Here is a 27,129-nt window from a genome sequence, read left to right on the forward strand (position 1 = left end):
ATGGGTCACTGGCTGTTTTGCCAGCAGCTGGGTTGAGATGCCTTGGCTCAGCCATACCGATTTTTCTGCTCTACCTGAGAGTCCAGGCCGGTAATGTGTACCTGGGATGGGAGACATAGTCACCTATGACCCTAGAGCAACAAAACCCTTGCTAGGTGTACAGGGATTGCATCCATGAGCCTGGCCTTGTGAGCACTGAACTCCAGCTCCTTCAGCTGACCCCCATATGGCTAACTCCTTGGCCTCCTTGTAGAACCACCAGGCTGTACAGAGAAGCAGAAAGGCTTTGGAATTGGACAGAGCTGCTTAGAATCCTAACTTGGACCATGTTCAAATTGCTCAATTTCTCTGTGCTTCAGTTTCATCGTTTTCCAAAAGGGACTAAGACTCCTCATCTCACAACTGTTGTGATAATCAACTGATGTAGCAGTTAAATATGCCTAGATGTGTTGGCGCATAGCGGGTGCTCTGTAAATGCTATGTTTCTTTTTTAAGTGATACTTTCTCCTTGCATGTGAAGAATTGCAGCTCTTTGCTTGGCAAACCTAGCAACCAGCTTAGTGACCACAGTGATATGATATTTGAGAAGGAAATGAATGGAGTGATAATGTGATGGGCAAATGATGTGTTAGTAGTAATGATACCTGTTAACAACCCTGGGAAGAAGCCAAAGAGAGACTCAGAAAACACAGCAAGATTTATTCTCTCAAGCATAGAACCAAGGCAGTCTTAACTGATGGGCATTCATTCAGCAAATATTTATTTAGTTTCTTCTGCTAGGTACTGGAGATTCAGCAGTAAACTGACCAAAATCTCTGCTCTCCTGAAGCTAGAATTTTAGTAGACAGAATGGATAGTAAATAAGTAAACAAGTAAACATACAAAGGCTGGTTTCATATGGTGATAGTGGCATCAAAGAAATGTAACAGGATGATGTGATTAGTGACTGGATGTATTAGTAAGGCTTTAGCCAAGAAAACAGAAATCACTCTAGTTATTTCAACAGAGGGAATTTAATAAAGGGAATTAGTTACTCAGGGGATGGAAGATCTGAGAATCCAAATTGGGCGTGGTAAAGTACCATCTGGGCGTGGTAAAATGATCCAGAAATTAATAACAGCAGGAAGCTGTTACCACCTCTTGGACTGGAGGGACAAATGAGGGAGGTTGCATTATTAGACCCTAGAAGCTGGAACCATCTAGAAAGGATGAGAACTACTGCCTACAGGGAGCTGCGTCCATGGTGGGGGATCTGTAAGGGGCTGGAATCACAGAAAAGACAGGTCTCTACTAGTAAATACTGCAGGGAGGAGACAAGGGGTTCCCACCACCATCTTCCACCAGAGCCTCCCATTGACTGACCACATTCAAAAGCCAGGGAGCAAGGGATCTTGGGGAATGTAGTTCCCTGTCATGCAGAGAAGAACAGGGGCAGGTCAGAGTCGCTGGTGAGAGAAGCCCTCCCTGAGCTGAGAAATCCTGACAAGAAGGAGCCTGCTCTGCTCACGTGTGGGAGATGAGCTTCCACAGCAAGTGCAGGGTGCAAGGAGAGACATGAGACAGCACCGAGGAAGCTGTGGACACAGGCGGGAAAACTGCAGAGAGCACGAAGGACCTTCTGGTTCATTCCTCCGCCCTGGAGACGACATCCACTGCACTGTCCTGAACGGCTATGAATGCTTACGAAGGCCTCCTTCTGGCTCCTGGCCACCACGCCCATGAGCTCAGTGGGGGTACCCGGGTGGCAGTGAATTACCAGCTGTTAGTCAGGGCCTCACTCTGACGCATCAGTGAGGAATTTCTCTGGTTGGTGGTTTTTAAAGACCTGGCCACCTGGCCCACTGGAAAGAGAGCCTTCTCCACCTGGCTGTCTGTGCCTGAGATGTCCTGTGTGAATTAGAAAAAGAGACTCAACGGCAGAAATGTCATGGGCCTTCACCCTCAGGTGGGCGACCAGTGGCCATAAGACGGGTAATTGGCTTCCAGGTAGGGCTGGCAATGTTAGTGTAAAGGTTTGTGAGTCTGTGGGTTTCTGCAAGTTCTCATTGGACCTTCCCAGGGCTCAGGGCCACAGGTCCCACCACTCCTGACCAGGGCACAGGCCCGGGAATATGTTCTGTGTGCCAAGCACGGCAATGATGTCCACCCACACACTTTGGTCCCAGAGTCCCTGCCGGGATTCCCAGCGCTGTGTGAGTTGCTTCATTCTGGCAGGTCGTTAGTTTCCCCGGAAGCTCTCTTTGGGGGTTCCTTCCGCCCTCTACTGTTGGCGGTGTGAGTCAGAGCATCCTTTAGCACAGAGCATCCGCCTGGCGCACCTTGTGCTCTCCATGAACCTGGATTTGATTCTCTTCTTGGCTTGTAAGGAGGGCAGTGATGAGGAGCCCTTTTCAGCTGAGAAGAGACGTTCTTATTTTGTGCTCTCAGGACCCACTTCCTTCAGTGGGGGGTGGAGGGGTGGGCAAGAAGCCCTCTAGGAAATCAGCGGACTGAACAGAACCTCATTTCATGTTCAGAACTCGGGCCATACGGTCTACCTGCCAATGGGAAACAAATGGTGCCTCTATGTGACACTTGAGGATTAAAGGGAAGGGGTGTTAGCTTCTCAGGCCACGAATCTATTTTTCAGGACACAGTCTGTGGCTTCATAAAATGCTCCTAAATTCAGATATCATGTTTTATTGCAATCTGGTCTCAGGACAAAATGAGGCCCTGGCAGCTGATGTTTATGGCTCTCCATATAAGCTTTGAGACAACATTTGTATTGCATTTTGCTTGAGTTATGGTGGGACAGGATGGTAAACCTCATACTGTTATTTCAGATGAAATGGAGGCTTTGGCCACAATAAAGAAGAGAGAAGGCACAGCTTTAAATTTCTTATAAATCAATTTTTGAGAGGTATAAAATATTGACATAAATGATAAAGAAAAAACATAAAGCGATCCACAGTGAAAACAGAGCATATTAAACATTGCATTTATTTTAATTTCCTTTTCCACATTTGTAAATAAATTAGAATTTAAACCTCGCCTTGGGCTCCCCCTAAATTTTATGAGAAGGTAGAATTTGAACCTGTCACTTCCGGATCTGGCTGGCTGTGTGCCCACTGAGCCCCGCTGAAGGATATTGTCACGCTGTGCAAGACAGATGTACCCCGCCAACTGTGCTCATTGTTGCCAGTCAATTCAGGGAAGATTCACCTGGAATTTAACTTCCCGGTTGGGAGAGGGGAAATAAACCGACAAAAAACTAATTTCAGTTTTATCTGGAATAGTGCCTCTGCATTGCTTGACACTGTCAAAATACAGATTGCCCCTTACTGGCGGCAACAGCTAGAACTTTCCTTTAGATGAGGCTCTTTCTTCAGTCACTTCTCCCTCCTCCATCTGGGATCCAAATCCTACACAATCTATGGGATACATTTTGGAGGAAACCCAAGTCTATAGTATGAAAGTGATTATATTGTGTGTGTGTTTATGTATATGTATAAAATACATATGCACTATGTACGTGTATATATTTTAAACAGATTTGTGATAATTCAAAGTTTTGATGTCTGCTTTTTCACTGAACACGTTGCAAGCATTTTCTTACGACACTACAGGTCTGTTGAATCACGGTTTTGATGACCCCTTCATATCACACGCACAGGATGACTTTAATCATTTATTTAATCATTTCCGCAAGGATGGGTTTTTAGGTTGCTGCTATAAATCATGCTTGTGACTAACATACTTGCACATTAATCTCCTTCCCGATCTCTTGATTATTTCCTTAGCACGAATTCCTAGGTAGAGAAATAGTGGGATGGGCGTTTATAAGGGTCTTCATGTGCAGTTTCGTAATTGCTTTGTGTATGTAGGCCATGTGTTCCTCCAAACTTTGCCAGCTCCTTGGGGCAGAAACCACCTCTGTCTTGTCCCTGTGATATCCCTACATGCCACAGCGCTGGGAAAATGGACATGCATAGTAAATACAGTTAGATAGATAATCAGAGGAATGAATAAATGATAACCCTCCTCCGGTAATTAATCCAACACAGGACTGGCCATATTGATGACACTTGAGGAGAACTTTTTTTCCACAGCTTTATTGAGATATCATTGACATATAAAAGTGTACATATTTAAGGTATACAATTTGAGATTTAGATATATATATTTTTTGCTGAGGAAGATTCACCCTGAGCTAACATCGGTGCCAGTCTTCCTCTATTTGGTATGTGGGTTGCCGCCACAGTGTGGCTGCTGACAAGTGGTGTAGGTCTGCCGCCTGGGAACCGAACCCGGGCTGCCAAAGCAGAGCGTGCCGAACCTAACCACTAGGCCACAGGGCTGGCCCCTAGAATTTGATATTTTGATATGTGTATACATATTGTGAAATGACCATCATGATAAGCTAATTAACATATTCATTACCTCTACAGAGTTACCATTTTGTGTGTGTGGTGAGAAGACTTAATTTAAAATCTGTCCTCTTAGTAAATGACAGTATACAGTACAGGATTGTTAACTGTGGTCGCCTTGCTGTATATTAGATCTCCAGAAGTTATTCATCTTGGGTAACTGAGACTTTGTCCCCTTTGATCAGCGTCATCTCCTTCCACCCCCCCACCCCACCCCCTGTCAACCACCATCCTACTCTCTGCTTCTATGAATTCGACTAGCTTCCACTTATGAGCGAGATCATGCCGTATTTTAAGGAGAACTTGCCTTCTGAACGTTTTCTTGGAGAAAGGATGCGTCATCCCCTACGTGGTTGTATCTTTTTCACAGTGTCCTAATTATAATTTACTCATTCTCTGGGAAAGGAGAGCTCACCAAGGACAGCCCTGGAAAAGCCGAAAAATATTTAAATCAATAGAAAATTGAGTTTTGCAGAATTTGTAAGGGCTGCAGAGAAAACGTCATCAGGAGTGACAGTCAGAGGAGTGGGATTTGTGTGCCTCTTACCCTCCAGTGACGCTCCACTTTAAACGCCGCTGCAGGCCCATTTCTTCCTGCACTGGTTGGAAGCCGGCTCCTGTGGCAGAGGTTTATTTCAGGGCGGGGAAGAATCCTTGTCTGTTCTTGGCCTGATTTGCTGACCCTGGTTCCTGGTGGGCTGTGTTCAGTTTGAACAAGCTTGTTGGGTCTTTGATGTCTGTGTTTTCCCATTTGAAAGAAACACACACCACATATACATGTATGTATGTATACATACACACATATACATGTTTGTGTACAGGATTATCTTTTAATTAACAAAGTAATACATGGTTGTTGTAACAAATTTAAAGAAAGTAGAAACAGATGGTAAAAAGTGAAAATATTTCTCTTTTGGGTTCTCTAGACACCCAAACATAAATATATGTACATTTGCATATATACATATAGAATCTTAAAAAATTACCCAAAGAAGCTTATATATGATACATTTATAATTTTTTATGCTCAATGACATATTGTGGACATCTTTTCAGGAATGTTCATATAGCTCTGCCTCATTTTTCTTACAGCTGCCGTATTCCACTGTGAAAGTGTATAGTTCATCTAGTCTCCTATTGATAAACCTTTGAATTGTTTAAGCTAATAAATAATAAGAATAATAGCAGGTAAAGATTGAGTATTTATGGGTGCCAGCACTGTTCTAAGCACTTCATATTTATTAACTCATTAATCCTTACAATAACCCATTAAGGTAGAATTTACATTTATGTCCCACTTTATATGAAGACATCTGAGGCACAGAGAGGTTAGGTAACTGGTGTAAGTTTGCTCAGTGAGGAAGTGGCAGAGCCAGGATTCCAATCCAGGCCTCTGGCTCTGGCGCATACACTCTTAAGTTTGTTTGTTTGCAATTCAAAATGATGCTGCAGTGAACATCCTTGTAGGTAAAGAAAGCTTGATGTCTTCTCTCTAGTATTTCAGAAGGAGAGATTTCTAGAAGTGGGAATGCTGCGCCATACCTGCACCCTCATTTCAATAAGAATCATGGAGATGTCTAAATGGCCACGGTGACACCACATATAGGAGCGATGGAAAGAAGTATAAATATCAAAGTAATAAAGTATTAACATGTCATATACAATGGTCCAGTGCTGGTTGTATGGTGGGCTTGGTGGGTGTGCAGGGTGATTACAACAACGATGAGCGTGAGCCTCTGAGTTTGGGGTTTGCAAAAGCAAGAGGAGGCGATGTTTTCCCTCAGGGGGTAACTGTGCAGCCACAGGACTCTTGGGTCGGCTGTAAATGGGGCTCCTTCCCGCTGTGCCCCGGTTGTTTGGGAAGACCCTGAAGAACACACTTTGTGTCGTTATGGGACTTGCACCGTGATGAGAGCCGGGGAGGAGCGGCGGGGCCAGCGGGCGGTTGGCTGGGGGGTTGGGTGGAGACCGCACTACATTTATTTCATTTTGTATCCGGACACGGCTTTTATTCCTCTTGTGCCTCCCTTTCTCGCGCAGGGACGGAGAGTCGCGGGATCGTGGATAGCCTCCAGAGGTTCTCCTCGCTGCCTGCTTACCTCCCCACGAGCCTCCACATCGCGAGCGCGGATTCCTTCTTCCTGAAAGAAGCCAACCAGGACGTCACGAGGAACTCCAGCCTGCAGGCCCGGGTGGAGTCCTTCTTCATCTACCGGGCCAGGACGCCCCCGGTCGTCAATGCCAGCTACGGCCCCTTTTCAGCTGAGAAGACAATCCCCCGGGAGCTCCTGCTCACTTCCACACCCTTTGGAAAGACGGAGAAGTTTCCCTTCAACTGGAAGTTGAAATCCCACATCCTCGACAGCTCTATCTACTCCAACAGGCCCAAAGTACAGACCTTGTTTTATGTCACTGGGATGGCCTGGGATGACGGTGACCCTGAGGAAAACCTACCGTGTGTCAAGATGTTCGCTTTCCCCGAAGCCAGGGAGGTGGCAGCCAGCTGCCGGCTGCAGGGGGCCCCGGGGCTGTGCGTGGCCGAGCTGGAGCTGCTGCCCGAGTGGTTCAGCTCCGGGCTGGACCTGGAGCCTGAGGAGGAGATCCCAGCCCTGCTAGGGGGCACCACGATGGAGCTCTTCTTCACGCTCTACCCGGCGGACCAGGCCGGCCAGTGTCCTCTGGAGGAGGACGGCAAGTGGGAGAACAGGATCCACTCGGGCCAGGACGGCCCCCAGCAGGCGTCTCTAGCCCGGGAGAGGATCGGCAGTGTCGTGGTCTACCCAACACAAGACGATCTGAAGTGGTCCCTCGTGAGCCTGGACGAGAACGTTGTCATCTCGGTCCCTCTGAACCTCATCCGGGAGGGGGACACGGCCAGCTTTTTGGTCTCTCTGACCAGTGGCTCTGTGGCAGACCACTTCACTCTTCGGTAAGAGGCTCTGCAGGGTTGGATGGAATGGAAATCCACTCTTGGTGATCAATGAATTGTCAATTCATTGTGATCAATTAATAAAGTGGGTGTTGATCATTTGCTGAGTATCCAGTTTGTGAGGAAACTTACAAGCATGAGAGACCCACGCAATACAACAGACCAGACAAAGTCAGGCAGAACATGTAGGGGTAGCCCCGGGCATCTGTATTTCCTAAGAGCTCCCCAAGTAATTCTGTTGTGAAGCCAGGATTAAAAACAACTGCCCTGAGAGCAGCCTCGGGCTGTGAGGTCCCAGGGCTTCCCCTTCCAGAAGGCTCTGTAAGCTCTCATGTGATAGTCGGAACCTCTCACTGCCCCCTCTGATGTGCCAGGCAGAATCCTATAATGCTGCACGTAAGTGGAGCCTTTGCAGTGAGTTCCAGTTTCTAAACACATGAAGGAGCTTTCTGAGCAATGTCTCAGACCTCTCAGTTTTCCTCAGTAGAGAATCCTTCGGTAAAGCAAATCAGCAGTCTCTGTACGAAGAAGACTCTGTTTTAGGATTGCAAAAAGTGGGGAACTTCTCTGTGCTAGGGGGACAAACCTGTCTGGCTTATTTTGCCCACAAAGGTTCCTGGATAGCAGTAGGATCATGCAGTGGCTCTGCCATGCACCAGCTGTGTGTCCTGGGGCAAGTCGCCTAACCTCTCTGGGCTTCAGTTTCCTCATTGGTTAGATGGGGATTAATGATGGGCTCTATGTCCGGGGGTTGTCTGAGGATTAAACAAGTTAGTAAAGTTCTTGGAACAGTGCCTGGCACACAGAGCATCCTCACATCCTCACTCAGTCTTAGCCTGTGTTGTTTCCCGGTGTCAGATCCTGAGATGTTGGACATATACACCACTGCATAAGGGGGGCTTGTTTTGCTGGGTGCAGGTGAGGAGGAGTGGGGACTAATCGTGAGCCCAGCCTGGTCCTTCTGATTCTGATGGAGGCAGACCACGCCTGTTTGGAGGTGTGCTTGTTTAGAGCCCGCCAACAGGATCCTGAGGCTCTGGCAGATCCAAAGTGGGTTTAGTAGCCACAGGAAGCAGGGTTCCTATTTGGAACCCCTTGAATTAGTCTTCATGGTAACTGATTTAGAGCTTGGTTGTGGACCCAGCCCTGTGCCAGTCACTCCAGTGGTGGCACTGTGATGGTCTAAAACCCAGTTCTTGCTCTACAGAGATTTTTTTCAACACAAGGCAGTGCCAGATGCTCTCTATAGAGCAAAATGGCAAAGCAATGGCTTCCACACTCCTGCCACTCTGCGCTCCCTGTGCCAAGCAGACATTACCAATCAACTGCAGCACTGCAGCGCTCCCTCTGCCATGGCAGATGTTACCAATCAACTGCAGCACTCCAGCACTCCTTCTGCCATGGCAGACATTACCAATCTACTGCAGCACTGCAGCACTCCTTCTGCTATGGCAGACATTACCAATCTACTGCAGCACTCCAGCACTCCTTCTGCCATGGCAGACATTACCAATCAACTGCAGCACTTCAGGGCTCCCTCTGCCACGGCAGACATTACCAATCAACTGCAGCACTCCAGCACCCCCTCTGCCGTGGGAGACATTACTAGTCTGCTGCAGCATTGATCCCACCACTTCAGGCAGCCCCTACCAATCCATGTGAGGTGGAGGGGTGGACACCAAAGACTAAACTTATTTGCCATCCCTGGTATAGAGAGAACATTGTCGGGTAAGAAGTTCGAGGAAAAGGAGGGCAGATGGCCTGGTGCTCAGAGAAGCCTTGGAGCCTCGTTGGGAAAGGCATTTCAGGCGAGAGGAATGGCTTAAACAGCGCTGGCATTCAATGAGGACTTAGAATGGTCCAGGCCAACTTCTAAGTTGTTTAGTGAGTTAACTCACTAAGCTCTGACAATAAACAACCCAAGGAGGCAAGTACTACTATCATCCCCATTTTTCTGAGGCACAGAGAGGTTGAGTAGCTTGCCCAAGGTCACACAGCTAGGGAGGGTGGGTGTGAACACCGGTGGTCTGGCTCTAGAGCTGTGCCCTCCCCCCCACAGCCCACTGCCTCCGGAAGACTGTGCATAGACAAGCCATGCCAGAGCTGAGGGTTACTTTAAGGAGGAGGAGGCTGATGAGACTGGAAGAGGATCCAGCATTCAGACTGTAGAGGGCCCTGAAGTGTTACCTTCTTGGCAAGTAGAAACCTCTCAAGGTGCTTTTTTTCTTCCCACAGAAGTTAATTTTAGAGCTGAGATGGATTCGCACACTGACTGCCTGGAGAGGTCAGGCGTGAACTGTCAGCCTCCGGGAAACAGGATCCATGGGGACTTTTGGTTTTGGCTTGTAGGCTTTCAGCACTGCGAGGGCTCCTTCCTTTGGGGAGCCCTCTAGATTTTAGATTCTTACTGGGGCTTTGGAGCTGCAGGGGCAGCAGAGGGAGAAGGACGAAGAGGAGGCAGTTCCACCAAAGGAATGTTCCCACATCTCTTTTAAACTTCAGTGGTGGGGCTTTGGTGCCGTCCCAAAACACCTAGTCTAGAGTTTGCGAACTGGTGGCCATGGCCAAATCCAGCTCCCAGATGTGTGCTTCATTTAGCTCGTACGCATTCACTAAAATATTAAAAAGAGTAGCCAACCAGTAACAATAGGGAGGTTTCATGTACCATTTTCTTGGAAAGTCATGAATATTTGGCAACTTGGCAACAGTTGGCTGTAGTAAGGAGTTGCTTCCCCTTTTAGACGTACTGTACGTTGTCCAGTTCACCCCAGTCCTCACCACTCCTTATTGTCTCACACCTGGCCCACTTCACCCACTGTGTTATCCGTCTGGCTCCTGTGGGCATTTGAGTTTTGAAATTCTTGATATAACATTGGAAAAAAGGGGATGCAATGCTAAAAAGGGGGGCGAGATTCTAGTCTCTGAAGGCAGACATCACCACCTCATTCCTTGTGTGTTTTGGGATGAGTCAGAAGGGACCAGTGGGTGCCTCACAGGAAAGGAAACCACCCCTCCATCATCACTGGCGTTATTTAGTGAGTTAGTTACTTCATGTAAAGCACTTAGAAGAGTGTCTGGTACACTGTAGGTGTTCAGTAAGTGCCAGTTGATACTACTATTTACTGTAATTGATGCTGTTATTGATACTATTTTGTGTTAATTGATACTATGCATTCATGCTTTTTAAATTTTTATGTGTACTTGTGCCAGGCTCAAGTTGTATCTCTCATGATGTTCTTATAGCCACTGTACAAAGTATTATTCATGCCCACTTTATGGATGTGGAAACTGAGACTCAGATGGGTTAGGGGTCACCTGGCTGAAGTCCTGCAGTGGGGGAGGTGGTGGAATTGGGGTGTGGATCTGCACATGTGAATCGAGAGCTCCCCTTTGAAACCACTCTTCTGGACTATTCTGCTTGTCTAGAGGGGGCTGATCTTTACCTATTGAACCTTTCTGGATCAGCATCTAGAGTTTCTTGTCTTCATGCCTTCCTAGATGTGACTGCTATTTATTTGTTTGTTTATTTTTATTGAAGTACAGTTGACATATAACATTCTATTAGTTTCAGCTGTACACTGTAGTGATTCAATATTTATATACATTGTGAAATGATCTCCACAGTAAGTGTAGTCACCATCCGTCACCATGCATAGTTACAGAAGTTTTTTTTCTTTTTCTTTTTTCTTGTGATGAGAACTTTTAAGATTTACTCTCTTAGCAATTTTCAAATATGCAATACAGTATTATTAACTATCGTCGCCATGCTGTGTGTTACATCCTCATGACTTACTTATTTTATAAGCAGAAGTTTGTACCTTTGACCCTCTGTTATTTATTACATGTTATTTTGTGGCTGGAGAAAAATCCACTGAAATTGTGGAAATAGATGAAGATCACCCAATGAGAACAGACAGAAGCTATTTATTCAGAGCTTGTTATATACCAAAGGAGGCAGCCGCCGCCCCTTGGTTTGGCGGAGACGCACGGGCAGCAGAGGACTGGGAGAGCGTGTGGTGGAGAGCAGGGAGGCTCAGCTCGGCTCGGGTGGGGGTTGCTGGCGTGGGGAAGCTGGAGGCGGGCTGACTGGAAGGGAGCATCTTGTGGGATGGGTTTGGGGAGCGTATTTGGCTTGCTCTGCTTGGCCCCGAGTTGGAAGCAGAGGCAATGGAAAGGGGAGCTGGCAGTCGTGGGCCAGTTCGGGCCTCTCCGGGCCTTTGGCTGTAGAGGCTGTGGTTTGGCTTTCTGGCCTGTTTGCTGCCAGGTGGAGGGTCAGAGTTCCGTTGCCATATATGGTCTGGCTATTGTCCGTTTGTATATCCAATCTCTCAAAATAAAGCACTGTTTTTAGGCCTGGGGAACTGTGTTATTTCCCAACATAACTGTCTGTTTTAATCATGTCTTTTATGAATGAAATGTGGCATATTTCATTCTGGCTCAGATGAGGCCCCAGATCAAAGCGTGAATGTGCACAGGATTTGCCGAGATCTAATTTCAGAGCTGAAGCCGTACGGGAAGGGGAGAGATGTGAGCGATTTTCACGTGTCACGTTGCTATTTCAGACTGCATATAGAGGGGCCGGTTTGAGCAAAAGTTGAATTGGTTATTCTCTAATACCAAAATAGAGTCTCTTAAACATTAGTATCTAAAGCTGACCATGCGTTGAAACACTTTTTAGCAAAGTGTGGTTTGGAGGGGTTGGGGGCTGCTAGAGGGGTGATGCCAGGCTGGATTCGGGGTAAGTCTTTGTTACATTTCCAAGAAAGTTGGAAATATTATGAAGTTTTTCCTGCTCCAAATATGGTGTCTCTGAGGCTGAGAGAGATCCTGGGAAGCTTTATCCCTGATTTATTAACACAGCTCTTCCTTGGTCACACAGAGAACCTCCTGGGCTGACCGCTCATCCCATTGGCAGTGGAGGCCACTGGTTAAGACTGTGGACTCTGGAGCCAGACTGCCTGGGTTTGAACCTGGGCTCTGCCACAAGAGCTGGTGACCTGGGGCAGGTTGCTTAACCTCTCTGTGCCACAGTTCCCCCAGCGATAAATGGGGCCAGTTTATGCTTTAAGTGACTATTTATGAAGTGTCAACTTTGTGCTCAGCCAGATTCTCGCATTTCATCCGGTGCCCACCCCCTCCTTCTGGCTGCTCAGGCCAAATACCTAACGGCCATAATTGACATTCTCCATTCTCTGATACCCTGCATCTGAACCGTCAGCAAATCCTGGGGCTCTTCCTTTAAGGTATCCAGAATCTAACTACCTCTGTAGCTGTGACCCAAGTCAAAACCAGGAAATTAACAATGGTGTAATATTATTAACTAATCTACAGACATTATTTAAAAATGCCAGTTGTTCCTGTGATGTTCTCTGTCTGCTCCAGGACCCAATCCAGGATCCCACGTTGCGTGGAGTTGTCATATCCCCTCAGTCTGCTGGATTCTGGTCATCAGTCTTTTATTTTTCTCTCTTTCATGACCTTCATACTTTTGAAGAGAACTGACCAGTTATTTTTGAGAATGTTCCTCAATTTGGGATTGTCTGAGGTTTTCTCGTGGTTGGATTGAGGATGTGTGTATTTGGCAGGAATACCAGTGAAGTGCTGTGTCTTTCTGGCGCGTCACACCGGGAGGAAATGATGTTGATATGCCCTATCACCAGTGGTTTTGACTTTGGTTTCTTGGCTAACGTGGTGTCTCTCCAGTTTCTCCACTGCAAATTTGCTTTTTCCCTTTTGTAATTAGTAATAACACCTCAGAAGATACTTTGAGACTCTGCAAATATCCTTCACGAAATACTTTCTCTCGTGAATTTTAGCGGCCATCAGTGATTCTTGCTTAGAATGCCGTAATTTTTTTTTTTTAAATGTGACGTATCCACTTGAGGGTTGAACCGTTTTTTTTTTTTTTTTGAAGATTGGCCCTGAGCCAACATCTGTTGCCAATCTTCCTCCTTTTTTCCTTTATTTTCCCCAAAGCCCCGGTAGATAGTTGTATGTCATAGTTGTACATCCTTCTAGTTGCTCTATGTGGGATGCTGCCTCAGCATGGCTTGATGAGCGGTATGTAGGTCTGCGCCCCGGATCCGAACCAGCAAACCCTGGGCCACTGAAGCGGAACGTGCAAACTTAACCACTGCACCACCGGGCCGGCCCCCGGAATGCGGTAATTTTTAAATAAGTCAATTAGAAATGAATATGGTAGAAGAATCTTGGCTCTTCCTGATGACGTCTTATCTGAATGTATATAAAGAAAGCAGCCAAGAGCAATTGTCACCACAGAAGTGATTAGACTTTTTCTGCTGGGTTCTGAAATTAAGGAAGATCATCTGTGCACTCAGGGGGGCTAGAAGTCTTTAAGGAGACAGAAAGTCTTGACCTGGAGCATTAGCTAGCAATGCCAGGTACAGAGTAAGCCCCTGAGGAAGTGGCATGGACAGGAAGTGACATCAGAGAAGGGAGATCAGTGTAGTCTAGGGGGTTAACCAAGGTGGGCTTCCCTGAGGAGGCGGCTGTGGAGGATGGGCAGGTTTTGATCAATTAAAGGAAAACAGGAGGGTTTGTGGGTAGGGCAATATGATCAGAGTGTGGTGTGCCCCGGACACTCTTGGGAGGCAAGTTTTCTAAGTACTTAGAATCAGTGAGGTTTGTGGTCCGATTTCAACTCCCCCTTACAGGCTGTGTGACCTTGTGCAGGTTACTTCACCTCTCTGAGCCTTGCCTTCCTCTCCTGTATAATGGACCTAGCACCATGTGTGTCTTTCGGGATGGCTGTGAAGAGTAAACGAGATAATGCAGGAGGGCACTGAGCCCAGCACCTGGCAGCAATTTTACCTGTGATGCTTGGCGCCCGTCTCAGCAGTGCCTAAGTGGATTCTGGAAGCTGCCTCAAACACATGCTACAGGGAGCCCGATACCCACCACATCCCAGCAGCAGTGACACTGGCTCCCACTAATTGAGAACCTGTCACGTGCCAGGCCCCCCGTTGGATTCCTGTGCGTTGTCTCCAGCATCCTCGCCACAGCTCTGGAGTCTCCCTGTCTCCTCTACTTCGAGATGAAGAAACGGGCTCAGAAGCCCAAGGGCCACACAGCCAGAAAGTGACAGAGCCAGGACTCCCACCAGGCCTGCCCCCTTCAAAGCCCATGCCGTCTCACGGTCCCCGTTTCGAATGTTAATAATCTCGATGCTTGCTTTCACGCTTAAAAAAATAGCAACCTGTTTGATGAATGTTCCTCAGGTGGCACCCAAAATCCAGGCTTTATTAATTTTTTCCCCAAATAAAACTCAGATTTCCCTTGAGGAAACTGTGCACAGACACAGATGCTCTGAAGTCTGTAATCTTGGAGCCCAGATCAGGTCTAGATCTTAGAGCTAAGATTTCAGCAGAGCTTAGGAAGGAAGGCAGGCAATTATTTCCTGAACAAAGCGTAACCTAGTTCCAAACATTATCTGCTGCGTATAGTGAGCGTATTTCCATCAATTAGTACGTGGTGCTTACCCCAGCTCTGCCCTGTTTTCCCTCCCAAGCGCGTTGGAGTCTGAGAGCTCTGACAGAGGCTGGTAGGGAATGAGTGTCAATTTCAGAGGCTTACGGATTCCAGCTGCGGGAGGGGATTTTGATCTGCACGGGGAGCTTTATCTCAGGTCACAATTTTGGAAAATTGGAGTATACCTAGATTACGGTGGTGGCTGAAAATTTAGTGAACACCTAGTTTGCACCAAGCCACACTTAGATGTTTTATTGCTTTAACCTTGGAAGTCATGCTAGGAGGTCAGAATGATTATCTTCAGGGCTCTCTCACAGACAACGAAAGCCAGCCTCGCCTCTGCTCTCCGGGATAGCCTCCTGCCTGTGGCACGGTGGAGAGAGCAGCGAGGACCGGCAGGAACAGTGGCCGCTCCCTCGTGCCAGGTGTTTGTGGCAGAGCTACTTATCTGCAGGTGGCTGGTGCACGACCTTGGCACCAGCCTCCAGACTCCTCCTCCCTCTCCCTGCCCCGGGTTGCCCCGTCCCTGGGCACCGTCTCCCTGATTGAAATGCTCACGGGGCGTGGCTCCATCACACCCGGTGATGTGTCAGGCACATCACTACCAGTCCGGCAGCTCAAATAAGATTGGATAATTGTTTCTGCGTGTGTGTGTGTCTGTGCGTGCACATGCATGTGTCTCCATCATCTGATTTGGCCAGAGACTGGACAGTGCAAAGAGAGGGGACCAGATAGGTAGTGTCCCTCTTGCCCTCCTGTGGGTGGGGTCGCACCCCTTTGTCTGTGGCTGTGGCTCCTGGTGGGGGCCCCTCCCCCGTAGTTCTAGGTGCAGGTCCAGCTGACTGCGGCTTTAGTAATCACTCCCTCCTCTGGTCCTTTAGACCCAGGGCTGATAGGTAGATCCAAGCTGTTGCAAGCACACTTAAAGGATTTCCAACAATTGAGTAGCAGGTTTTAAATTTAAACTCACTAAAATTAAGTTAAAAATATGGTCTCACCTGAACAAGGTCCGCACTGTTGCCAGTGCTGTGTGCTCCCCCTCGCTGTCGGTCCCTTCCGCCCTGCCCACACCTCCGTGAGTCGTCCCCTCCTGAGACCCTGCGGGGGCCCCGCTGGGCACAGCGTGTGTCAGTCAGCAGAGTTGGAGGAAGGAAGCTGTCTGGATCCAGCTCAAACCACCTTTGAAGCTTTGCCTGACACGCTTCCCTGGCTGGAAGTGAGGGTCTGGTAGCCACGTTAGGGTCTGTCTCCCTTTTGGAAATTTAACCCTGTGAAGGAGAGCTGGGAGTTTTCAGTGGCTGGTAGTGTTGATGGGGCCTGAGTGAATGGGGGTGGCCATTCCCCCGGGGCCTCCCCATTCTTTATGTTTCTGATTCTGAGTGTTGAGTTCTCATGTGTGGCAGGCACTCTGCTAACCGTTTCCCATCCATCCATCCTATTTACTTCCTTTCAGTGATCCCAGTGGTAGGCAGGAGGACCATCCCCATTGTTAACTTGGGGCTCAGAAAGATGAGAAGCCAGGATCTGAACCCAGGATTTGCCATTCCCAGAATCTGAGCACCTCGCTACTATGCTGTGCTCAGAGAGGCCGCATCTTGAGATGATTTAGCTGAAATGTCCATCAGAGGAGAATGGGTAAATAAGTAGCTAAATATTTATACAGAGGAATACTCTACAGATATGAAAATGAATTCACAATGCAATTGTTGGATATATCTCTAAAATCTAAGTTGAAAAACAAAAACAAAGCAAATTACCAGCTCCTACCTACAGCAAGATACAGTTTAAAACGTGCAATATAATCCTATTTGTTGTGTGTAAATGCATTCACATGCAGTCAATGCATAAAACACGCACGGACATAAACACCAACATCAAGAGAGGTGGGCTGAAGGTATCCAGGGAACTTGGGCTGTATCTGTGTGTTTTACTGTTAATCTGGGTGGTGGGAGATATGGATGTTCAATTGATTATTCTCCGTACTCTTTTAGATTTTGGAAATGTTTCAGAATTATAATTTTGCCAATGTTTTATTATGAAAAATTTCAGATATATGGCACAGTTGAAAGAAATTTATACTGAGAATCCATATGCCCACCACTTAGATTTTTCCATTAATATTTTACTGTTCTTACTTGACCACACATCTGTCTGTCTGTTAATCCCTCTATTTATTCATCAATCTGTCTTATTTTGGGATGTATTTAAAAGTAAACTGCAGACATTCTTTCCCTTCCCCTGAGTAGTCCCATATGCACATTATTAGCTAGAATTCAATATTTATATGATTTTGACTGGGATTGCATTGCATATATAGGTCAATTTATGGAGAATTGCCATCTTAACAATATTGAATCTTTCAATACATGAACATGGACTATTTCTCCATTTATTTACATCTTTACTTTTCTTCAGAAATACTTTGTGGTTTTTAGTGTACAGGTCTTGCACATCTTTTGTTAACTTTATTCTTTAATATTTTATTTTTAATGATATTATAAGTGTAGTTGATTTTATTTTCACTTTTCTAGTTTTTCATTGTTTGTATGTAAATACACAATTAACTTTTGTGTATTGAGCTGGTATCCTGCAGTGTTGCCAAATTCACTTATCTGTGTCTTTATACTTAAAATATGTCTCTTGTATACAGCATAGAGTTGTGTCTTGTATTTTTATCTATTTTGACAATCTATGTCTTTTAATTAGAAAAATTATTCCATTCATATTTAATGTAATTACTGATGTGGTTAGATTTGGGGTCACAATTTTATTATTTTTCTATTTACTTCTTATGTTTATTGTTTCTCTGTTCTTTGTTTCCTGCCTTTTTGGGGATTATTTGAATATTTTAAAGAGTTCTAGTTTAAGTTTTCCATACGCTTTTTGGCTGCACTTTCTTGCATTATATTTTTGTTTTGTTTTTTTTATTTTTTTTATCTTTTTTTTTTTATTTTCTTGCATTATATTTTCAGTGGCTGCCTCAGGGATTACCATATACACACTGAATTTTCACAGTCCCCTTTGAGTTAATGTATCACTTCCTGTAAAATGTAGATAGATGGTAGGTCCATCTGACCACCCGCTGTCCTTTATGCTAAAGGTATTTCATGTAATTACATGGATATATGTTAAAAACTCCAGGAGGAAATATTATAATTTTGCTTTAAATGGTTTTGTGTATTATAAATAAATTAAGAGGAAACCCCCCCAAAAAAACCAAAATAGCTTTTTGCATTTATCCAGAGTTTTGCTGTTTCTGTTGCTCGTCATTCCTTTCTGGGGACCTAGGTCTTCGTTTGGTGCTATTTCTCGTCAGCATGTAGGACTTCTCCTGGCAATTTTTGTAGTTCACATCTGCTGGCAATGAATTCACTTAGTTTTCTTTTATCTGAAAACGTCTTTATTTGATCCTCATTCTAGAGGAGTATTTTTGCTATTGATAGAATTCTGCATTGGCAGGGTTTTTTCTTTTAGCACTTTAAAGATGTTTTCCTATTTTTTTTGGCCTCCATCGTTGTTGGTGAGAAGACAGCCATTAATGGAATTGTTCGCCTGGAGGCAATGTGTTGTTTTTCTTTTGCTACTTTGCTTGTTATCTTTGCTTTTCAGTAGTTTGACCCTGATGGGAAGAAGGATGGCCTTTTCATGTTTATCCTGCCTTGGGTTTGTTGTATACCTGAATTTGTACATTTATGTCTTTTATTCAATTTGGGAACTTTTCAGTCATTATTTATGCAAATGTTTTTTCCTGTCTCATTTTCTTGCTCTTCTGCATGTCGATTATAGGATATCATTTGGACCAACTGCTATTATCTAACAATTCCCTGAGACTCTGTTCACTTTTTTGTTGTTGTTTTGTCTTTATGCTTGCTCTTTTCACGCTGGAAAACTTCTATTGATCTATCTTCAAGTTCACCGAATCTTTCCTGTGTCATCTCTGTTTGGCTACTAAGTTTATCCAGTGAAATTTTGTTTTCAGATATTGTAGTTTTCAGTTCTAAATTTTCTATTTTGTTCTCTTATGATAGTTTTTATTTCTGTGCTGGGATTTCCTGGCTTTTCATTCATTGAGAGCATATTTCCTTTTATATCACTGAGCATAGTTATACTAACAGCTTTAAAATGCTTTTCTGGTAATTCTAACATCTAAGTCATCCCGGGGTTGGTCTCAGTTGATTGTCTTACACTCTTGAATGGGTCATATTTTTTTGAATCTTCCTAATTTGAGCAATTTTGGATTTTGTCTTGGACTTTATGGTTATTAAGTTGTGGAGACTCTGGATTCTGTTATTGTTCTCCAATAAGTGTTACTTCTTTTGTCTCAGCAGGTGATTAATTTGGTTGCATTTGAGCTGCAAAGCTCCTGGATCACAACTCCAGTCTCAGTGAGATCTTTTGTCTTTGGCTGAGATGCTTTGAGGCTGATTTGCATATAAATGGTTCAGGGTTTAGTCAGAGGTATCAACTTTTCTATCACATATAACAGATTCTCTGTATCAAATTCCCTCTGTTGAGGTGTAAAGGGCTGCTCTGCTTCCCCAGCTGGACCCTACTGGTGCAGAGCAGGACTGTCATTTCAGTTTGGATGTGCTGCATTTGAGGTGCCTGTGGGACATTTAGAGGGAGAGGTGGAAAAGGCAGTTGGATACGTGGGTCTGAAGATCAAAATAGATGTCTTTCCTGGAGATACGAATTAAGATGTCTTTGCAGTTTGATCATCATAATTGAAACCTTGGGAAGGATGAGATTTTCTCAGTAAAAATCATGAGAAGAAAAGAGGGATTGTAACTGAGTCCTAAAGGACTCCAACATTGAATAGTTTGATAAACGACAAAAGTGCGCCTTCAGAAGAGCAGCCAGGGAAGGAGCAGGAAAAACCAGGAGAATGTGACATCACACAAGCCAAGAGAGGAGACTGAAAACAAGGGAGAGTCAACAGAGTTGAATGCTGCTGAAAAGTCAGACAAGGAAATGAAAATCATCCTTTGCATTTTACATATGGAGGCCATTGGTGACTGTAACAATATGATTAGCGGACTCCTGGGAGTATAAGCCAGATTGGAGGGGTTTGGGGGTGAGTGTTCTGTAAGGTATATTAGTTAGGAATTAAGGTCACCTGTGTGTAGTAGAAATACCAAAGAACACTGACCTCATCAAGACAGAGATAGATTTAGGGAAAGGCAAATATCTCCTTCCCAATGATACCAAGGTAGATATTGGTCTGGTGGATCAAGGATGTCAGAGCATCAAGGTTTGTATGATTCCCTTGGCCTTTCCATCATTGGCACAAAATGGCTGCTGTAGTTGTGGCCATCACGTCTATGTTTTATGCCGAAGGAAGGAGAGAGAGGGGCAAAAAATCATGTGCACCTCGGTCTGCTCCTCTTTAAGAAGCCTTCCCAGAAGCATCAATCAAAATCCTTTGACTAATGCTCAATTGCTGAAGCCTTCTCATGATCAAGTCCCTCCATAGTGAATAGGGAATTGTAGGTGTTTAACTGGGCACACTGCCAGCCTACTCACCCCAAATTGGGGTTTTCTTGATAAGGAAGAAATGGAGGATGGATATTGGGTGAGCAATTGGCTTCCAGTGTCAGCCACCCATGATTTGATGGATACAGGGAGGGGAACGTTGTTGTTAACATTTGGAAGAAGGGGAGGATGGAGAGTAAACTGGAGGCCCAGGTATCAGGAGGATTCTTTCCCCTAAAGCTGAGGGAAGCCTGTATGTGTTTAAATGCTGAAGCAAACCTCAAGATCCTGGAGGTGAGGTGGAGCTGGTTTTCCCGGGCTTGAAAGAATTCCTCTGTGTACCTTGTGGATTTCCAAGACACAACTGGGCATCCGTCTTACTCCTAGTACTCACTTTAGAGTGGTAGACAATTTTATTTAAAACAAAAATAAGCAGTTGTGTGCACAGTAGATCTGCTCCATGTAATTAGTTAACGTGAAGCTAGTTTAATTTGCTCTTTCAGCGTTTTGTAGTTGCCCGCCAATGACTTGGGCAGTAAATAATTTTAGAGAAATTCAAAGGGGCGGCACCAATCAGAGATGCAAGCTACACTCTGAGATCTTTTCGTCCTGATTGGTGGGGTATTGTTTGGTGCCAATTTATCATATTTCCAATAAAAGTGTAGTGTCCTATTCATCTCTCTGTTGGCTCCAATAAAAATAAAAATACAGTCTCTACTGCCATTGTGTTAAGACTGACTGTCACTCACTGTCATTTAGACAGATTTCATGAAACCTGGAAGGAAGAAGATAATGAACTGTGTAATGGTGTAACCTACAATCTATAATTTTAAGGTCAGATATAATTTTTAATTGCATTTCTTTCTATCTAAGTGGTCTAAATCTACAAAACTTTTTGCAAGAAATTCAACATGCACTCCTCTTTGTACTTGGAGTGCTTTATTCAAACTTCTGGTCTAGCGTTTATCCCAGCACATTACAATTAACTGAATATGTGTCAGTCTTGGATTATGAGCTTCTTGCAGATGGGGCTGCTGATGTGACAGTCTGTGTCCCCGGCTATGACTGGCAGCCTGTTAGAGCTCATGAAGTCTCCCTTGAGTTGAATTAAACTTGAAATCTGGAATAAGAAAACTTGCCGCTTACCTCCAGGGTCCCAGGTAATGAATTTTCTTCACTTACGGCAACACAGTTGCGCCCCCTACTTAATAAATCCATGGCGGTTTCCCTCTAAATGGGAAATGGGAATCTCTCCCAGGACTGGTACCCTGTTGGTTTAGCTGAAGGAGCTCTCTGCCTGCCCTGGGGGCTGGGACGCTGGGATCAATGTTGGGAGATGTTTTTCTAGAGGGAAGGAGTAGAAATAAATGTGCCCATTTTGCATTAGTTAGGATCACAGTTGGAGATACTTTATACACAGTCTCTGAAATTCTGATTGGGTTAAACTGAAAGGCAGGTGAAAAGTAAAAAGACACCTTTCCCGTTGCAAATTTGCAGCCGTCTTGATTGTGGCCTGAGGGAGCAGGGCAGAGTATGAGGAGGGTGCAGAGCCGATGTTTGTAAAGCCCTGGCCAGCCTCCCCCACCTCATCTCCCTCCACACCACCCTTTGCCCACCCAGTTCCAGCTGCACACGCTTCTCTCCATTCCTGGAAACCACCAAGTTTACTCCCATCTCAGGCATTTTCTTTGTTCTCTCTGCCTGGAATGCTCCCCAGGTGAGCAGGGCTGGTACCTCCTCACTTTCCACTTCTTACCTCCAATACCTCCCTTCCGGAGAGGCCTCCCTGACCATCCCTAAGTGGTTCCCAACCCAGCCACGCCTCCATTGTCCGTCTCTTTTCTTCATACACTCATCACTACCGAAATAAAGCAGGCGGTTTACTTGTTCGCTTGTTTCTTGTCTGTTTCTCCCACACTCGAACCTCAGCTCCATGCAGGCAGGGGTGTATCCCCCGTGCCCAGAACTGTGCCTGGCTTGTAGCTGGGACTCAGTAAATGGGGAACAAACATACCTCGACATCCTGGCTACAGCAGGTAACTCGTGAGAGTTGATGCCTGTTATGGACTGAATTATGTCCTCCCCAAATCCACTTGTTGAGTCTTAACCTCCTAATAGTTCAGAATATGACTATATTTAGAGATAGGGTCTTTAAAGAGATAAAATGAGGTCACTAGCATGGGCCCTATGCCGATAGGACTGGTGTCTTTATAAGAAGAGGAGACGAGGACACAGACACACACACAGAGGAAAAAGCCAGGTGAGGACACAGAGAGAAGACAGCCGTCGACAAGCCGAGGGGCCTCAGGAGGAACCAACCCTGCTGGCATCTTGATCTTGGACTTCTAGCCTCCAGAACCGTGAAAAAATAAATTTCTGTTGTTTAAGCCACCCAGTGTGTGGTACTTTATAATGGAAGCCCTAGGAAACTAATCCAATGCTCTACAGTGGAAAGGAATAAAATAGCCTTTATACAATTAGCTGGTAATTCAGAAGTTTCTCACCTTCTCCAATCCTTGTCCTCTCCTTCATGACTCCTGTGTGTTCCATTCTGTTTCATTTTCAGTTTGAGACTTTCAAGAGCACGGATTTTCATTATTGGAATGGACTGATTTATGGAGCCACCACTGGGTAGATGAGTGACCCACGAGGATCTGGCCCTGGGCTTTGGGCTTCCTCGCTAGAGATGTTCCTTCGGGATGGGAAGTGTGGGGAACAGTGTTAGTGCAGAAGGAAAGGTGTCACCAGGACCTTACTCACTGAAGTCCTCTCCCAGGAGGCTCATGCTTCTTAAATCTGAGATGACTTTTCTGCTTAAATTCTCCTGGGGCACAAGAAGTTTTCCAGGATTCTCGTGAGAGTTTGCAGAGACGTGTGGATGTCACTCGGCTGACCCACAAACACGTTTCTTTTCTTGTTCAGATGTAGAAGGTGGCTGGTTGTAACCAGCAATTAGTCAATCCCTTGAGTCCTAGATGTTTCCTGCCAGGGTTCAGCTTGAAACAGAGAGACACATTAAAGAGATCTCTTTCAGAGATTCTCTGGGGTTTCAGCCAAGCCGTCCTGATGCGTCTTCCATTGCAGAGACCCCCCCCGCCCCCATCATGCTTCTTTTTCTTTCTTGCATGCCTAGGAGTCTTTACTCCTGCTTGGCAATCTTGTATGTTGGTCAGCTTGTACCCCTCGGTGCTCACTAGCTAATTGCAGTTATGTGCTTTAAAGAAAACGGAGAGAAAAAAGAGACCGCTTGTGGCTCAAATGAGAAATGAGAAAGAATGAATATTTCCCATGCTACATACAGAAACAAACCCTCAATTTTTGTCACTTTGTGTTGCAGAAAAATGTTGAGAGTTAAATTTCATTTTGTAGCGGGGCTGGATTGCACAGCTGAAATTCGTATAATCAGATATAACATTTCCATCCCTGAGCAGGTTAATAAAGCCCCTAATAGGATTTGCTGACCGTAAGAACTGCAGACCAAGCGGCAGAAAGGTTTTATTTATTTGCCATCTGTATGTAAATTTCGCTATTATGGAAATTGTGTCAGAAATTGGACTGCAACTAGATGGCACACAATATACTATAATATTTGAGCTAAGCTACAGGAAAAAAGCCACCTCTGTGTGTGTATGTGCGTATGAATAATACTGCTCATTCTTGCTTTCTGTGAGAAACTCAGTCTCGGACTCCGAACCTACCCTGTGGTCACAGTGGACAGGTTCATTTAAATACAGTCACTCAGAGCTCAGGAGGTGGGGCCTGAGTTTCCACAGGAAAAGAAGTGCCCGTGTCCTGCCTTATTATTAGCTCTCGGAACTCGGTGCCAATCTGTCTTTCAGTGACTCCCTGGGTGACTATAAAGAGACCATTGCATTGCTAAAGGGCAAATATTTTTGGACTTAATTATAGCCAGTCATGGAAGACAGGAACACCTCTTTGCTTTTTATTCTGAAAGAAACTCTACTGACATGAAGAAATTGAATCTGGACTCAGGAATGCGGATGTCAGCGATGTTACATAATTAGCATCCTGGGGTGGGCGAGCGAGCGGCTTATTGTGGGGCCAGTGTGTGTCTTTAAGGAACAGACATACACTCTGTCACGCCTCGTTACAAAGTTTGACTTGCCGTCATTTGCTGTTTCCATAGCAACGTGATTGGAGTCCAGAGAAAGTGGTAGACTCGCTTTGGTGAGGCCTGAAAAATGAGATCACCTTCTATGTTCCCCTGAGCTCTGAATTTTGTTATTGCACTCTCTCTCTCAAAGTTGCTTGGGTCTAGAATGACTTTTACCTTTCAATTCATTTTAGCTCCCACCTAAAATCAGCCTGCACCTCACACGTCGGGAACCACTAGTGCAGGGGAAACGATTTCAGGTGACACTAGAGAGTGTAGGTATTCGAGTACCAAATACAGCCGCTTAGGGAACATTGAATTACCCGGTGAGAGCTGAGTCCTGCATCCATCCTCTTTCTGTCCTGGTTCAGTCAAGGAGACAGTCTCTGTTTGATGCTCCAAAGTCCCCTGCATCCCCTAACCACTTGTTGGTTGGTTGGTTTCCGTGTTGAACAATTTGAGCCCACATCCTGGGCGGGGAGCCTTTGGCAGGCGGCCGGGTCTGCCTGGAATTCAATAACATTGTTTTGTTTTTATTGTACTTACTTTAGGGGTTTTCTTCTCTTTATGGAAAGTGATATTGCTTTTTTCATTTAAAGTGCTGGTATATTGCTTTCTCCCCAGATACATTTATATAAACCCAGTGAGCAGATTTAAAAGAAGATATTAAGTAAGTACTGACATAGATGGTACCCAGGATAAAGCAGGAGAGCGTGGCGTGGGACGGGGGCCTGGAGACGGGGAAGTCACTCAGCAGCATGTGCCCTTCAGCGAGGCTGCACTTGGACGTGTCTTTAGGAGAAGCTGGGATGGTTGGCTCCGAGGTGGACGTTTGCCTCCCCTCACTCGTGGCTCGTCGCTGGTGGCCACCAGGTCAGGGCTGTTGAACTCTTCCTGTGCTAGTCTCTCCCCTCTGAAATGTGGTGATACCACGTCCTGAAGTCCATATGGTGGCTCTGGAGGGAGTCACCTGCAGGGGCGGGTCACCCAGGTTGAGGGAGGTGTTCAGAGAGGGCGAGTTTACCCCTTCCCCTTCTGAGGACTGAGGCCACTCTGGGACATCCATCATGGAACAAGGAAGCTGAGTGGTCCACGCAGGGATCTCAGGATGGCGCTGGCACGGCCTCCAGCGAGCTGACGCCCACAGGCACACCTGTGTATAAAGTGCAGGCGTCAAAGTGATCTGAAAGCAAAAGTCACATAAAGTAAATGCCTGCTCTACCATGGGGAGGGGAGAATAAAACTCAGTGACTGGCTTTCCAAGTCATCCCAAACCCTCTCTCTTGCAGCAGGGTTTCTCCGAGTGCTAATCCCTTGGGGGAGGCTGTGAAAATCCAGATCTGGGGCCACACCCAGACCGGTTGAATGAAACTCGCTGCGGGCGGGGCCAGCGGTCAGCAGTTCAGAGGGTGGCCACACATGTGTCTGCTCTCTGCGCGCCTCCAGGGGGAGCACCTGCCAGGTGTGCAGGTGGGAACGTGTTGGTTGTGATCCTGGAGGGCGTGTCTCCTTCAGACTGAGGGAGCTGCCCCTGGGGTGTAAGATGGAGAGAGTCCTCAGAGGTGGGCTGATCCAGGAGGGGACTTATCTTCAAGATCAAGGAGCAACTGAACCGAAGGGAGACCCAGAGGGGAAGCCCAAGTCAGAGATCAGGAGAATTCGGATGGTAGGTGGAACAGGGGGAGAAAGCGGAGGTGAAGCAGAGGGTGGGTAGCGAGACCATAGAGGGGGTCTTGAGAACAGAGCAAAGAGTGAGGTCACTTATCATGTGTGCTCGTGCCTCAGTTTCCCCTTCTATAAAATGGGGATAATGAAGTTCCTACTTCAGAGGGCTGTGGTGAGGAATAAACAGATTGACATACTTACATAGCTTACAACAGGGCCTGACACATAGCTCTCATTATTACTAATATTTTCCTTGTTATTATAGTTTTTTTCCACTTATCGAAGCCCACATAAGTCTCATGGGACACCGTGAACATTCTTAAAGGGTCCTCGTTGAGTTGGACAGACCCCTTAGAGAAGTGGAAGGACTCGTTTTCTTTAAAGAGCATCTCTTCAGAATATGCCTGTAACTCTAGCTCCTTGCTGTGAGTTTCAGTTAACAACCATTCATTGAGCACCTACTCAGCTGGTGTTTTAGAAGTTACCAAGAAGTCTTGGATGGGGTCCTCACCCACAAAGATCTTAAATTCTTTTGGGGATGCAGTGCATACATACAAACAGATGCATGACAAAGCCAGGCTTGATGTGATGGATGTTTCAGGAATGTTTTGAAAGGCAGGTGTTTAGGGAGCCTGGAAAAGAGGAGGTGTTACTTGATCTTGGTTGTTAAAGGTTGGATAAATGAGGGTATGAGGATAGGAGGGGAGAAGGCATTCTTGGTCTGGTAGAGATGGCAACACTGGGCATGGAGTGATGGGTAGCCTGGGTGGGAGGGATGTTAGTGTTGCGATCAGGATTGAAAGTGAAGGGACCGCCGTGCCCTCCATCACCAGGATATTGTTCACCACGTGAAGTAAATGCCTCTGGCTCCAGAGATGACTCTCCATCATGGAAGAAGCAAAGACACTCCCCGGGTGCTGCCGGGACAGGAAAGGCACGAGGAATTTTGCCTTTCGAGAGATGAGGGCTTTTCAGATCACAATATCACATGAAAGGCAGAGCTTGTGAACTCCTGTTTTGCTCCTGTCTTATGGACTGATTTCTCTTCAAGTTGG

At 45.8% G+C, this 27,129-nt stretch overlaps 1 protein-coding gene across 1 annotated transcript in view; it reads left to right on the plus strand.

Moving 5' to 3' along the window:
* Positions 1–1,672: 1,672 nt before the first annotated feature.
* Positions 1,673–27,129, plus strand: part of TMEM132B (transmembrane protein 132B) — a 212,602-nt gene continuing 187,145 nt past the window's right edge. Inside the window, exons 1-2 of the mRNA XM_087423598.1 lie at positions 1,673–1,733; positions 6,447–7,335. Of these exons, the coding sequence (XP_087279724.1) occupies positions 1,673–1,733; positions 6,447–7,335 (950 nt within the window). The remainder of the gene's footprint in view (positions 1,734–6,446; positions 7,336–27,129) is intronic.

This window comes from Ceratotherium simum, chromosome 35 (assembly GCF_057802395.1).
Source record: "Ceratotherium simum simum isolate JZ-2026a chromosome 35, ASM5780239v1, whole genome shotgun sequence".
NCBI lineage: Eukaryota > Metazoa > Chordata > Mammalia > Perissodactyla > Rhinocerotidae > Ceratotherium > Ceratotherium simum.